Raw genomic sequence first — 15,419 nt, 5'->3', positions numbered from 1 at the left:
CAGGAGCAAGGACAGCAGCCTAAGCTGAATGACTATAGCTTCGCGTGTATCGGTTCTGAGCCCCATCCCGGCATGGGGCCTCAGTTTCCCCGTCTGTCAAATGAGACCAGGACACACGGGGCCTCCATCCCCCACGGCCCAACCACGCTTTTTGAGCATTTCATGCTTTTATACATGCTGTTACCTCTGCCTGACCCGCCCTGCCCTTTCCCACCTGTCTAGTCCGCCTGGAGAACTCCTACTCACCCCTCAAAGCCCTTCTAATGGTCCCTCCTTCTCCCCGCAGAGGTCTTCAGACTTGACCCCAAGGAAAGCACTCCTGTCCCTGGGCTCGTTTCTAAGCCTCCTGTGTGGCATTTCCCTGTGGTGGGAGCCCCGAATCCTAATTTTGTCTCCTCTTACCTGACTTTCACTGAACTGAGTACCCCGAGGGCAGACCAAGCTCTGCTTATCCCCCCACTGCCCACAACACTGCAGAGAAACCATTCGAAGCCCCACGGATTCCACCCTCTGAACATCTCAACCCCGTGCCCCAGGTTCTCTCCCTCCCAGACAAAGGCCCTGCGTTTCCAAACCCCACGTGTGAGCGTGTGAACCTAACACTCCACATTCCCAGCCGGAACAGTCTGTGACTCCAGCCCACGCTTAGGATGGCCCAGCCTCCCAGGAGGGAGGACTAGGCCGTAACTTCCACCTTCTCACCTCGTCCTGCTGACCGGGCCCTGCAGCCCACGCCCCAGGCCGGCAGGGGCTCCCCCAGGCAAACGGGCCCCCGAGGGCAGGATGCTCCCTGGACCTTCATTCCGCCTGCCGGCTGGTGGGCCGCCCGGGGTTTCCCCTCCGTGGGCCTGCCACCACCTCTGCCCCCCTCGGGACGTGCACCCCCTCGGCTTCCCCTGCCTCCTCCTTTTCTCGAACGAGCTGCCAACAAGCCCCAGAGCCTGTGGTCAGGTTGAGTCTTGTCCCCTCGCAGCAGGAGGGAGGGAACGAGGCATAAACACATCTGTGATCCTTCCCAGACGCGCAGCCAGGACTGGGGGCCGGCCTCTCTCCTGTGGGTGCTCCACCTCTGCTGCATGCTGGGGGCCCACGGAAGCCCACCGTGGGGGAGGTGCGGGTGGGGCTCACGCCCCGCAGTAAATGGCACCCCTCGGATGTGCCCTCACCTGGCCCTGCCCAGCACCTGACATCCAGAGCAAATGGAGGGGCACAGTCCCATTGGACAGATGGGGAGACTGAGGCCCCAAGCAGGGGTGGACTCAGTACTGATATACACGGAGCCTTCTGCACCCGGGGCCGGGTGACTGCCCTTGGCTATGTGTCTGGCTCTCAGGTGCCCTGTAGCAGAGGGTCTGGGCTGGGAGGCCACTGCCCTGGGTACCGAGAGCCAGTGGGACCATCACTGGGCCTCGGTTTGCTCCCCAAACCAAAAGGTCAGGCCTTCCGCGGTATACTTTGGGGAGTCCCAAATCCCCCTCTTGGCTCTGGACAATGCACAGCGCCAGGTTGAACCGCTGTCCCAGGGAGCCAGCCGGAAGGGTCCTCACCACCCCGGTGGAGCTGGGCAGGTGTGGGGAGAGCCCTCAGCTGGGGTCCCGAGCGAGCGGGGAGAGCCCAGCTCGAACTCCATCCTCACCCTGTTCTGGCCCCGCCCAGGGCCCCCCTCTGCTGCCCCGGGGTCCGTGTCTAGGACTCCTGCTCCGTCCCTGCTCCGGAGCCATCGCTGGCCCCAGTGGCCGTAGGTGCTGACCGTTTGCTCTGTGCAGAGAGGGGCCGCGGACGCCAGCCTGGGGTGCGGCTGGGAGCCAGACACTGAGCGCCTGTCCTGGGCGGGGGCCGGGGAGACAGCCCGGAGCAAGACGACCCCGAGAAAAGGCGAGGAAGGACCTAAAGAGGAAGCCCGTCTGCGGAGGGGTCTGAGCTGCAAACTGAGCAGCAGCCATGGAGAGACTGGGGGCCAGTCCAGGCCCCTCCCTGGCGGGCAGGGGACCTCACAGGCTCCCTGGCGCTGTGACCCCCAGACCAACAGTCTGGACCCCTGGCCACTGCCTTCCCACACCAGACCTGGCTGCCCGCACCTCTTCCCCGCCAGCCGAGCTCCCTCAGCCTCGGGTCCGCCTCCTCCAGGAAGCCCCCGGGGTTGGTCTCACGACCTCTGAAAACCCCCAGCACCTGCTGCCCCGAGACCTTCCTCGAACAGCGGCCCCAATGCCGGGGTGTGAGGCTCAGGAGACGCTCTCCCCCTTGATGTACCGCCCGGCGCCACGCGCGAGGAAACCGAGGCTGGAAGAGGGAAGCTGCTCCTCCCATGTTTTCCCCCAGGGAGCGAGAGTTTCAGGGCAGGAGGGAGCCCAGGCCCTCAGGAGGGGTCTGACCACAGAAACAGGGAGAGAGGAAGAGCGGATGCCGGGGGAGGGGGGGTGCTGGCCCCGGCAGGAGCTCCCAGCCACAGGACTGAACAGGTGGGGCAGGCGGGGCCCTGCCAGGCACCCCAGGACGCCATGCTGGGGCAGCCCGGTGAGTGTCCTCTGGCGTGACTCACCGTGGACTCCCGGGGGCTCTGCCCACAGGATGTGGCCACAGGCTGGAGAAGAGGAGGAGGGGGGGGGGCCCGAGGGCTGGAGGAGCGGCCGGTTTGTCTTCTATTCATCTGCAGGCAGGGACCTTGCTCCCCTCTGAGGTGGGCAGGCTACCCCCCAAAACCAGTCACCAGACAGACTCCCTCCTGCACGACACATCTGCACAGCCTGCAAGCCCAGCCACCCTGCACTGAGGCCCCGGGGTGAGCCCCCTCCTGCCTGGCTCCTTCCCGCTCACCTGCACCCCGAGGGCACTCCTGAACAGGTGGCAAAGCTGGGGGTCCAAACCCAGGCAGCCCCCAGACGGCCCTCTGACCACCACGCCACAGCGGCGTGCGCCGTGCACAGCACGCCAGCCTGAGAGCCAGCCGTGCTGGGTTCGAATTCCGCCGCTGCTCAGGGCCTGTGGGACCGTCAGCCCGTGATTTAGCCTCTGTGTCTCCCTTTCTCCCCCTGTGCAATGGGGATAACGCTGCCACCATTCTGAGAGATGCCTCGGACGCTAAGCGAGCGGCTGCCTCGGAGCGTGAGGACGGCCTCCCCCAGGCCCGTTCCAACAGCGCAAACCTGCACCAGGTGAACACCCCTGCACGATGCGGCAGCCACGGCCCGCACTCCACCACGGATGTACACGCTTGGGTCTCTGGTAACCTGGGCCCTTCTACCTTTCCCACCGGTGACTACCGGTTGGAAACACTTAGAAATGAAGGGTTGTCCCTACAGATCTGAGCCTACCATCCGAGTGTCCGGACGCCGCGGGCTGGAGCCAGGGTGACGGCCCCGTGCGTGGGGTCTGCAGTCCTTGGTTCAACACAGCCTCGTGCCTGGTTTCCTGGTCACCGTTGCTCCTGCCCAGCCCCCGGGGCACACGCCTTTGTGGCCCTGGCACTGTGTGGTCTGTCCTGACCCAGGCAGCACCGAGCCTGCCCCGTCCGATTGGCTCACAGACCCTTCTCCCCGGAGCTCCAGCCTGTCTGGGCTTCTCCTCCCCCAGCATCCCCTGGGGCTTCCAGGAGGGGTCCTGAGCCCTCAGCTTTCAAAGGCACTTATGAGCTTGCTCCCAACCCAGGCCGCAGCCCAGGGCACTGCCCGAGCCAGGCGGCGCTGACTTTGGTACCCCGAGATGCCTGGTCAGGCTGCCGCTGCCCAAGCACTTCCTGGGATAAAGAGCTCACTCCTGCCTGGTGGCTCCGTATCTCATGGCTGCGGCTTGTCTCCACCCTGGCAGGACCTACCTCTCTGTGATCCCCTGCACCCCGTGGGTCCTCTCTCTGCACCCCGGACCTGCAGACCCATCTGCTCTCTTGCCTGAGGACAAGCCAGCTTCTCATGGGACAGGTGTCCAGCCCCGTTCTGTCCCAGCTGCCTCCACTTCGGGGTCTTCCAAGCTGAGCTCAGAACCCAGGCCCGGCCGAGGAGGTGACCCAAAGGGACCCGCACCTCCTCTATTTTGAGCACTAGATTTTGGCCGAGCTGATCAATGACATGTTACGTTCTGCTCCACAGGGACGAGTCCTGCTGAACCCCCCTCCGCCCCTCTCACAATCACAGCTGATTTCGGGGGCCCAAGGCCTGGAGTTGACCCGCTCCCTCTTTCCATCTCGCTGAGTTACACGCAATTTGTTTTCACGGAGATTCAGTTATGCGACCTCTGCAGTGACTGGCCCGCCAGCAGCCGGTGGATGACGGGCACCCAGGGGCCCGCGTCTCGCGCGGAGACCCCCGCGCACCCCGAGCACCGCCGCCGCTGCCTACCTTGCGGCCGGCCTCGTTGTTGTGCAGGTTCATGAGCGTCCGGGCGTTCTGCTTGATCTCCCGGGCGTCCACGAAGACCTTGGCGAAGCCGATGCCGTAGCTGATGTCGGCCGAGCAGCCGCCCCACTTCCAGCCCTCGTCGCGGTGGTACTGGCCTTGCTTCTCCTTGTCGCAGCCGCAGTCGCTCAGGTTGCCCTGCGTGCAGGCGGCCGTGATGGCGTGCGCCACGCCCGCCGCGATGATGGCGTAGGTGAAGGCGGCCTCGCGGCTCCCTGCGGGAAAGCGGGGCTGGGGTCAGGTCCGGGCGCACCGGGCGGGCTCCCCAAGGCCGACCCGGGCCCCTTCCCGGGCCGAGGCCTCTCCATCTGGGGACGGTGAGCCGGCCTGAGCCCCGCCTGCGCACAGCCCCCCACCGGACCGCACTGTGGCCCTCAGCGCGCGGAGGGCGAGGCTGGAGGAGGGGACCCTTGTGGGTTGTCACCTGCCCCCACACCCCAGTTACAGCTAGAACTGCGCATGTGCCCAGCGCCGTCAGCACCCTGGGCGCCTGCAGGGCGCACACAGGCCGCTCAGGTCTCCGGCACCGGGCCTGGTTCTGCGGCCTCGGCCAGGATCAGCCCGGCCGCGTCTCTGTGCCCAGATGTAACAGGGGACTCGAGGCCACAGCAGAGAACACACTTTGTCTCCGAACTGTTTTGACAGTATTGTTAGCGGAGGAGCCGTCGCTGTGTCTCAGAATCGAGCTGGTGCCTCATTCGGTCTGAGCCCTGAACCAAGGGGCGTCGGATGACTTAGGCTGTGGGGGGCAGGGAAGGTCTCGAGGAAGTTGTGTGAGGCTCCTACTTCTGTGCCGTCAGATACAGGTTAGATGTCAGCCTGGTGATTCTCTGTTTAAATGGGAACTGTGGGTCCCCTTGGCCCTCCATGAAAGGGCTGATCTTTAAAATGGATCATTTCATTGTGGAGGAATACGGCCTCACTTTCACAATTCGGTCAGATGTTTTCCTGTTGGATGGTTAATGGACAAGCACTAGAAGTCAACATGTTTTCACTCACTCCGCCCGTGCCTGGCACCCCGCCCTCTGTGGGCCGTTACCACTGCTGTGCCCCCCGCCGCTCACAGGCCCCCCCCTCTTCGGGGCCGAGTCTCTCCGAGAAGGCTGGGGCCTGGCCCTCCAGGCTGCATCCTCAGGCCTCGTCCCACTGGAAGGCAGGGGCTGGGAGGGGAGGGGCCGTCACAGTAGGGGTGGAAAAGGGCATCAACAGGGAGCCTTCATGAGGGGGTCTGGGGAGCTGAGAAGTCGCTTTCCCACAGGTCTTTGCAGCGACTTGAATGTGGCCCTGCCGGATGGCGTGGGCTTTCAGTGGGGGTGGAAGGGTCCCGAGTAGCCAGGGTGCAGGGTGCTGCACCCACACTCTGAGCCCCTCTGGGCCTCGGCCTGTGCACCTGCAAAGCGGGGTGCAGTGTCTCCTGCCCAGGGTGAAGGGGAACCCGCACTCCCTGGGAGCCCTCAGAGCCGGGCTGCGGCGGGCTCGGGAGAAGGTGCCTGAGCCCAGAGCGGGCACATGAAGCTGACCAGGCACGATGGGAGGGCGATGGGGAGGAGAAATTTTTCCGGGTGTTGGTTTGAAATGGCTTCAGCAGTGGGGAGGAGGTGGACAAGGCCACCCCCAGGTCACTCCCATCCACATTCAGACACACCCTCTCCCACCCACCCATCACCTGTCTCCTGGCCTCCTGCGCCTGGGCTGCTAAGACACAGAACACCTGTACTGCCCCCTCCGCCACCCCCACAGACAGCGAGCTGGACCGGGCGCTCTGATGCTCCAGCCCAGCCCATCCACTGCCCTGTTCAGACCGGGGCTCAAATCCTGGCTCCGCCACACACCTGCGGGGCCCTGACTCGCACTGGGCACCATGAAGCACCGGTGTGTGGACACGCACTGGGTCTGACAGTTAGGGGGGCCGGACATCTGACAAGGCTGCTGCAATTCAAGATTCAGAAACGGTGCTAAGACCCACCGTGCTTGGCTGGGCTCCCAGGGAGGCCAGGGGACCTGCCGGCCGTGCGTTGAAGACAGAACTGACCACCGGCAGGGCAGTGGGAGCAGAGTGGCCATCTCCTGCTTCTGGGCTCTGGAAAGGGGGGTTCTGAAACCTCAGGTCCCCGTGCAGGAGACCAGCCGCAAGTCCCACTAAGGCAGGGTTCTGGAAAGAGCAGTCGATGGACAGACGCCCCAGGAGACTGGGAAAATCCACCCCCAACAAAGCTGGGCCTCACGCAGGTGGGTCCGACGTGGCCAGAACGGGAGGTGGGAGAGTGGGGGTGGGCACCCCGAGTCTCTTGGGAGCTGCAGCCTCCTTCCTGCCTGTGCACGGATTCCACTTATTTCCCGACGCGTTCAAGGGACCCCAAGCCAAAGAGGATGACTGGTCCCTGGCCAGTGATTCTCGAAGGGGGACACAGATAAAGTCCCTGGGCAGCGGCTCCGACCCCTCCAGATGCCAAAGGGACAGGTAGGAGCAGCCTGGGGAGGCAGCCAACCCTGGGAGCAGACCTTCCAGACAGCAGAGGAAAATCAGATACAAAGTATCAAGAGAGCGGGATGGGTCCTGGAGTCTCTGTTGCATCACTTCCCAGCTGCGTGACCTTGGCCGCATCACCAGCCTCGCTGTGCTCCAGTTGCTCTGCTATAAGATGGGGCTGCTAACGCCCACTTACTTAGGGCCAGTGAACGGTGGACCAAGGTAAAGCGTGCATCACAGAGCCTGGCATGAGCGAGTGACCCCAAACATTAGATCCAGTGCAATCGCTGTGGATGGCAGACGTAACAGCTCCTATGAGAGAGGGAAGGACCAGGAGTCTGCATTTCTCTTCATTTACAGCTGGAGAAACTGAGGCCCACAGAAGGTCGGGCTTGCTCAGGTCACCCAACTGTGGGCGTCAGACTGTGCCTCTGGACACGCCCTGCAGACCTGGAACTGTCCCCAGGGATAAATGACTCCAAGAAAAAGACGGGGTCCCCTTCCTCAGACCAGGAGTGGAGTATGCAAACTGTGTGTGGGGGGGGGGGTGGGGGTTGGCCTGTCTTCATAACTGTGTTCTTCCCGGCTCCTTCCTGCAGGTGGGGCCGGGGTAGGGTGGGGGCTACCAGCCACCCCCTTCGTGGTGGTTTTTGGACAGGGACTGCCACCCCTCGCTGGCGGGTCCCTGGGGTCTCTCTAAGTCCCACGACGGCGCAGGTGATGAGGAACGGACAACTCAGGGGACACGAGGATGATGGCCCTGTTCCCCGAGGTGGGCGAAGGCAGCGGCACCACCACGAATTTCCCTCCAGATCAGGGTGAGTCCCAGCGTCGGCCACCCCGCCGGCCCTCGCCTCAGCGCCTGCTGCGGAGCGGCCGAGAAAGGCTGAGGTGCCGTCATTCCCGGCTTCAGAACCCCCAGGGACCCGGGTGCCGACTGCCCAAGTCCAGGGCCCCCGGGGGTAAACGCTGGCTGTCGATCCCTGGACACTGACCTTGACCTCGGCCTGGGCAGTCCCGCCTGCCTTCCCCTCCCCACAGTGCCCACTGAGGAAGCGCCCACGTCGGGCCGGCTGTTAACTACGTCAGCCTGGCAGCCTCTGTGGTCTGCTCGTGGATGGGAATAATAACGGCATCTGGGTATGATGGGTGCGTCCTGAGCGGCTGGATCACAGAACGAGGGGGACACTGGGCAGGGCACGGGGTGCGTAGTAGGTGCTCAGGAAACACTGGCCACGGGGGTCACCACCGCTCCGTTCCCCGTCTCCTCGCCTCGCCCACGAGACCCTAAGAACAAGACAGCCTCATGCCGGGAAGAACCTCGGGGTGATCCAGCGTCTCTGCCCACCCACGTGGGTTCACGGGGGCGGGGCGTGTCTGTCTCCCTCCCCCGTGACTACCCTCCCCACGACGTGCGAGGGATGAGCGAGCGAGCAGACCTGAACCCAGTTCCCGCCCCCACACAGCTCCGCACCCCTTCATGCCAGTGACCCCCCGAAAGACACCGCCTGCCGCATACCCAGGGCAGGTTGTAATGATCGTCACCATGGGAGGTCAGGCATGTTGTGGTTTTTCTCCATAGCCTGCCTTCTCTTCTACTTTATTTTCTGCTAATCCTCCCCCGAGGATATTTTTCCATTTATCTTCAGATAGAGTGAGAGGGAGGCGGAGAGAGAGAGAAACATCCATGTGAGAGACGCACATGGCTTGGTTGCCTCCCGAATGACCCCCACCAGGGCCAGGGATTGAACCTGCAACGTGAACCATGCCCTTGGCCAGAATCGAACCCACAACCCTTCGCTCCACAGGCCAAGGCTCTAACCACTGAGCCACACCGGCCAGGGTGCCTTCCGTCTATTTTATTTCTTTCGTCCTCACCCGAGGACATATTTGCATTTATCTCCAGATAGAGCAGGAGGGAGAGATGAGGAAAGAGAGAGAAACATCCACGTGAGAGGGACACATCGACTGGCTGCCACCCGCACGACCCAACCGGGACCAGAGACAAACTGCAGCCGAGGTCCATGCCCTTAGCGGGAACCGAACCTGGGACTCTCTGGTCCGCAGGCTGACGCTCCAACCGCCGAGCCACACCGGCCAGGGCGCCTTCCTCCTATTTTAGACCTATTTGCGTATTGTCTGTTCCTCCCACACCCACCACCTCACTGCCCCTCCAGAATGTAACTTCCTCGGGGGCCAGCCTTTGCCACAGTCCGGTGGTGTCCTCAGGCCGGAGGGCGGTAGGGAGTCGCTCGGTAAATACTGGTCAGATGGATAAACGACCGAGCGAACCTCGGAGCAGCGGCCCACAGCCCCGTGACCTGTGCTGAAGGCTCCTACAGGCGCCCCCTTTGGGAAGAAAGCTCATCTGTTCCTGAGCAGGACACCCGGCTTCGGTTCTGCTGGGGGGAGGGGGTGCGAGCCCCCAGCCCGACTCCCCAGGGTGTTGCACTGAGTCAGCCAGAGGCTTGAGGTTTGGGTTTGGTTGGGGTGGGGGGGAAGGGCAGAGACAGTAACATTTGTGGAGCATCTACTGTGTCCCAGACCCCCTCTGTGCGGCATTTTGCGGCGGCCTCATTGGATAGACACCATTTCTCCATTTCACAGGTGGGGAAACTCAGAGACGGGGCTGCTCCGGCAGTCCAGGTGCAAACCTAGAGGCCACGGGCTTCTCTACAACCGTGGAGCAGCCCCCCAGACCCTGGACATGCCAGTGCTTCGAGGAGGGCCACTCGCCTAGCCTGGGGGTGCCTCCAGCGGGGAACCCCCAAGTGCCATCCCGTTTGTCTCTTACAAGCTCCCTGTAACGGTGTTCAAGGCACCTGCCCGGTCGCCGCAGACGTGGACAGAGCCGATGTCCCCAAAGACACACAGTTCATAAGCACAACAACGTCCTAACATTGCTTAGTGTCTGTTCTGAGCACTCTGTGTAGATGGACGCACTTGCCCGGCCGGGGTGGCTCAGGGGCTGAGCGTCGACCCTGCACCAAGTGGTCACCGGTTTGATTCCCGGTCAGGGCACATGCCCAGGTTGTGGGCTGATCCCCAGTGGGGGGCGTGCAGGAGGCGGCCAGTCGATGTTCCCTCTCATCCATGTTTCTCTCTCTCCCTCTCCATTCCTGTTTCTCTAAAATCAATAAAGGAAAAATAATTCTAAGAAAAGATCAACACACTTAATCCTGCCACAGGCCCGTGAGGTGTGGGCATCGAGGCCCGAGAGCTGATGTCTCCTGCAGCGTCTGAGCGGCTCCCTGCTCAAGGGCACGGTGCCCATCCAGCCCGGACTCTCTCCTGGACCCACCACCTGGGGCTGTAGACAGCAGACGCCGGGCTCGGCAGTGCTGACCACGCGCCCCCCGGGAACAGACCGTCCACCTGGGCCCCTGCCCACCAGCAGGGGACGAAGCTCCATCGAAGCCAGCCCTCCCCGGGTCTCCCTGCTGGATCCAGGTGCCCTATTTCTTCACTGAACAGATGTTTCTTAAGCACCTACGTGTGCCCGACACCATGCGGGGGAGGGGAACGGACAGGAGGGATTTAGACACCCCTTGGCTTCGGGGAACAGAGGGGATGGTCGGTCAGTCACTCAGCGGCTGCTGAGGCTGAGCATGTGAACAGCACAGCGTCGGAGCCGCGGGCATCTGTCCGGGGGCCTTTGAGCCTGGAGGAGCCAGGAGGGTGGCTAGGGGGGGTGCTCCAGGCCCACGGTCAGGCGGGGTGATGGCCCCGACACTACAGCCGTGGTGGGAGCAGGGGGGTAGGGAGCCTGGGGGTAGCTGAAGCTACAGAGCGGCAGTGGCAGGTCCTGCTGGCCCCCGACGTCCTGCCCTGGGCAGAGGCCCTGGTGTCCGGGATCAGAGAACAGGCTCCCCGGGCCGCAGACACGAAGCCCATGGCTCCTGGAGGGACTGGTTCACGGAGGTCAGCCTGTCCCAAGTGTCCAGGGGCTCGCCGAGACCAGGGCATTGGACCTGGGCCCCTGGCTCCCAGGACGGGATCCCTCCTCACCTCCCCCCCCTCCTCCTTCACTCCCCTAGCTCCCAGAACACTTCCCCCCAGAACCCGAATACTACGGAGCTGGTCAGTCCCTGTTCTCTGATCCTGCTCAGCGGGGTGACCCTGAGCGAGGACGCCCCTCCCGGAGTCCCAGCCTTCCCATCTGGGACGTGGGAGCCCCCGGAGGACACTGCCAAGTCCACGAAGGTTCAGTGAGACCGTGTGACCCAGGCCTCTGGAAGGACTGGTCTCCTCACTGAGCTGTCCAGTGGGGCGCCTGGCGGGCACCCTCCACACGGTCGGTCCATGGTGGGCACAGAGGAAGCTGGCCCCAGGCTCCACGGCAGTGCCCGCGCGGCCCCCCAGACGCGTGCACCGGAACATTATCTGGGGGCACTTAGGCATCTCACTGAAACCAGAGCGCGTTGTGTCTTCTTTTTCTATTTAAGCCGGAGGGTCAGAGGGAGCGATTTGCAGCACCGCCGCCGAGGTGCTGGTCTGGAAAACACTCGGCTGGGAAAGGCTGCTGTCGCCAGCCCCGTGGGCTCAGAGGCCGCACCTGGTGTCTCCCTCCAGAGCCCCAGGGAGCCCTTGACCAACAGCCGGAGAAACTGGGGAGCAGGGTCCGAGTTGAGCCTGAAGAAGGCCACAGAGATGGGAAGGGGAGGGGCAGGGGCAGGCCCCCCTTCTCCTGTCTCTGTCTCCACCCTCCTCTCCTGCCTGGCTCCGTCCCAGACTCTCTCTCCACCAAGCAAGGTGGAGAACTGGGCTGACCCCCGCCGAGGGCCACACCTGCCCCCCCTGTCTCCATGATGGGCCACAGCGTGTTCCCCGGTCCGGAAACGCTGTCCTCTCCCGTCGGCTGGGTCACGGGCCATGAAGCCCGGTGGTTTCAAAGCCGGGCCCTGGAGACGGACACACCTGGCGCATCCCGGCTGAACTTCCCGTGGCAGGACCTGCAGGGAACCCACTGGGCCCTCAAGGCCTGTTTCCAACGCGTGACGTGGGGACGAGAAAACGCCTGCCTCCGAAGGTCGTGGGGTGAATGCGCCAGGGCGCAGGGCAGGCCCGCCGTGCCTGGTGAGGGACGGATGAGCAGGGGCCCTTACTAGAAGCCTGACTGGCCATCCACACCAGTCAGACAGCTCCCTGGCCCTTGTCCGAGGGCCCTTCCTGGGGTTCCTCCCTCGGCCTGTGGCCCGAGCCTCAGCCTCGCGTGGCGTTGAACTGGATCCGCAGTCTCTCCCCGCTAGATTTTGGTGACCTGATTATTTATCTGCGAAGCCTCAACAGTTGGGTGAAGGGATGACTCTGTGCGTGTGCGCGTGTGCGTGTGTGTGCGTGTGCGCGCGTGTGCGTGTCTGTCTGCCCAACCCATGGAAACTGGACCGAGAACACTGTAGCAAGAGACTCGTCTCCGAAACCGCGTCAGGAGGACGAAAGCCCGGGGTGCTTGAGGCTTGCAAACAAAATGCAAATGAGAGAAACCGCCCTTTGTTCGCGGGTTCTGGACAAGAATGGGAGAGAAGAGGCCTGGCTGGGGCAAGACGGCGCATTGTTACGAAACGGCAGAAACTGGAGCCGGCGGCCCCTGGCTTCTGTCTCCCCGAGAGGTCCAGGCCCCTCCCTGCGCGGGCCTTCGCCCCCAGACACGCACTGCAGCCCGCCCCAGCCCCGAGGGGCGCAAAGACGGGTTTGAGCGAGGCGTGTGGATGCCCCGGCGAGGGGTCCCAGCTGGTCCCCCGGGACAGTGAGGGGGGCTCTGAAATGACTCCTCAGGAGCCGTGGTCACAAGGGCGCCGGGAGCAGAAGCCCAGAAGCGCACCGGAGTCCCCGGTCCGCAGGAGGGTGGACCCCGGGCCCAGCGCGAGGTCACCGGTGCCCATCCCTGGAAAAATCCTGGCAGGGAAGTACCAGGCGGGAGGTCACGGGCGTTTGGAAAAGAACGCCGCTGTCCCAGGAGCCCCCGTCCGGAAATCACCGTTCCTTTGTTGACAGCGATGCCGGGACGTGGCACATTGCGACGCGCTTGGAGAACGGTTCTCTTCCCACTTCCTGTCCCCCTGAGACAGGAGAGACGCTCTGCGGACGGCCCCTCCCAGGCAGCCCCCGGGGCTCGAACAGACAGCCCTGTGCCTGTCCCATCTCCCTCCAGCCTCTTCCTGCCTCCGTAGTCCAGGGCACCGGTCACTCTGGCCCCTGCCCCTGGCTGGGTCACCCCTGAAAGCTTTTCTGGGTGGCCCCTCCCCTGCCACCCCTTCCTCTCCTGGCTGTGGGCCAGCGCATCCCAGAGACCCTGCCAGCAGCCTCCTGTGCCACAGGTCACCTGCCCATCACCCCGTGCCCCCTCTTCTGCCAGATCCCAGAACACATTTCAGCCCAGACCCCCGAGGGCCGAGACTGCGGCTGATCCCCCGCCGCCGACCACTCAGAAGGGGCTAGTTCATGTCTGTGGGACAGAGATCCACCCTGGGCTGGGGGGTCCCACCAAGACTCGGGCCCTATGAATTCAGGAAAACACACTTAGGGATCCATGAACAGCTGGTCCGTGTGGGGATGTAACCGATGCAGCCCCTATGGGAGAGAGGGCAGCGGGGTCTCAGAATTTTAAAACTAGAACTCCCGCCCTGGCTGGTTTGGCTCAGCGGTTAGAACATCGGCCTCGAACGGGGTGAGTCCCGGGTTCGGTTCCCGCGAAGGGCACGCACCTCGGTTGCAGTTTGTCCCCGGCCCCAGCTGGGGTCGTGTGGGTGGCAGCCCCTCGATGTGTCTCTCTCACTTGAATGTTTTCTCTCTCTCTTCCTCCCCCTCTATCTGAAGTTAAATGCAAAAGTGTCCCTGGGTGAGGATAAAAAAGACAAAACATAGAAGTCCCTGTGTCCCGCAAAGTCCACTCCGGGTCTGTGTCTGAAACAAGGGAACCCCTGGCGTGACGGGCTAGGCACACGCCCCGTTCCCCGCAGCACGGTCACCACGCAGGACACAGCCACGGGATGGAGAGGCCCATGTGCACGAGGAGTCGCGACTCCGCTGTGACAAACCAACAATCTCGCCATTTGCCACAACGGGGATGGACCTTGAGGACAGGTAAAGCGAGAGGAGTCCGACGGAGGAAGACACGTACCACAGGACTTCGCTTACACATGGACCTTTAAAAACACCCGAGAGCGGCTGTAGGTGCATTTGGGGTGTGCACCCTCCGTCCGTGTTGTGTGCTGCTGCTTGTCCAGGACACACCCTCCGGGCTGTACTTGCACAGGAAGTGGGGTTCTCAGCCTGCGGCCTGCTGAAGGGGCGTCCGGGGGTAGCGCTGACCAGTGACAGCCCACCGTCCACATCAATGTCAGAGCAGGGAGGTGCCTCTGCTGCGCCCCTGGGGAAAGATGTCGGACCGGGGTGGGGGCAGCAACTGTACCTCGGTGGGTCCCTGGTCAGCGCAAACCCGGTCAGCCTGGGAAGGTCTCAGAGCAGTGTCTCCCGATGTGGGTGCCTCTGCAGGGCAGCGCCCCCAGACTGTCACCGGGTCCAAGGTCAGAGAAGGGTGGACCCTCCAGGGAAGCCTGCTCAGGCTACTCTCGTCTGCAGGACTTCTCAGAACCTTGATCTGCTGGTGGAGACTCCGCTCTCTTGAGCTGGGAGTGCAGCGTTGTGAGTTCACTGATGTCTCATCCCAGGAACCCCGCTTGTGCCCCAGAGAAGCTCGTGGGGGTGGGGGTGGGGCGGGAGTGGGGACCGGTGCCGTGTTGAACAGACCCTGGGAAGAGGTCTCCGAGCCACGCCGTGGGGGAGGGTCTTCCCTGGGCCTTGACTCTGGCAACATGTTTATCCGGGTCGAGGTCAGTGCCCAGGCCCCAGGGAGCCTCGCGGAAGGCGGGGCTCAGCCGCAGGAAGGAAGGAATGCGGGGACGAGCCTTCAGCGGGTACTTGGGTCGCACTCACAACAGAGAACCAGTACTTCCCGCGTGTGAGGGGCCACCCAGTCCTGGGGTCGGGGATGCAGAAGCCCGGGGCCTGTCTGCTGGCCGCTGGGCCCAGAGGCGCGGAACGGCCTGGGGTCACGCGTTTCTCCAGGTGTGTCCCCAGCACCTGCTGTGGGCCAGGAGCGAGGGCTCCAGGAGGACAGGGCCCCCGGGCCTGGGAGGAAGACCATCACCCCTGAAAGTGGGGACCCCAGTAAGAACAGCAGCACCAGCTGACTGCTGGGCGGGCTGGGCTGTCTTGGCGGCCGGATGGACAAGGAGGCTCTGGAGGAGGGGGGGTGTGAGTGGAGACCTCATGATGCTGGTGGGCGGGCTACCTGCCATCACTCAGCAGCTTCTCCCTCCCACCCTTCTGCTCCCCCTCCTGCTCCACAGGGAACTGGGCAGGGCTCGGACCCACACCCACGGTGCCCTCATGTGCTTCAGGGGACTGTGCTCCCTCAAAGAGCTGCCCCTGGCACGAGAGACACACGACACCCCTCCTCTGTGACCGACGGTGCACGCGCGGTGTGCCTGGCACGGCTCCGGGAGCTCGGGGTTCGCACCCCGCCCCCCCCACACACACCCCGACACAGGCACCGT

The 15,419-nt window shown here is 63.6% G+C and overlaps 1 protein-coding gene across 1 annotated transcript in view; it reads right to left on the bottom strand.

Moving 5' to 3' along the window:
- The window catches only part of WNT7A (Wnt family member 7A), a 66,831-nt gene that overhangs the window by 39,159 nt on the left and 12,253 nt on the right, over positions 1 to 15,419 (bottom strand). Inside the window, exon 3 of the mRNA XM_036243692.1 lies at positions 4,335 to 4,606. Within this exon, the coding sequence (XP_036099585.1) occupies positions 4,335 to 4,606 (272 nt within the window). The remainder of the gene's footprint in view (positions 1 to 4,334; positions 4,607 to 15,419) is intronic.

Source organism: Molossus molossus, unplaced genomic scaffold, assembly GCF_014108415.1.
Source record: "Molossus molossus isolate mMolMol1 unplaced genomic scaffold, mMolMol1.p scaffold_m16_p_5, whole genome shotgun sequence".
Lineage (NCBI taxonomy): Eukaryota > Metazoa > Chordata > Mammalia > Chiroptera > Molossidae > Molossus > Molossus molossus.
This window is presented reverse-complemented; position numbering and strand designations above follow the sequence as displayed.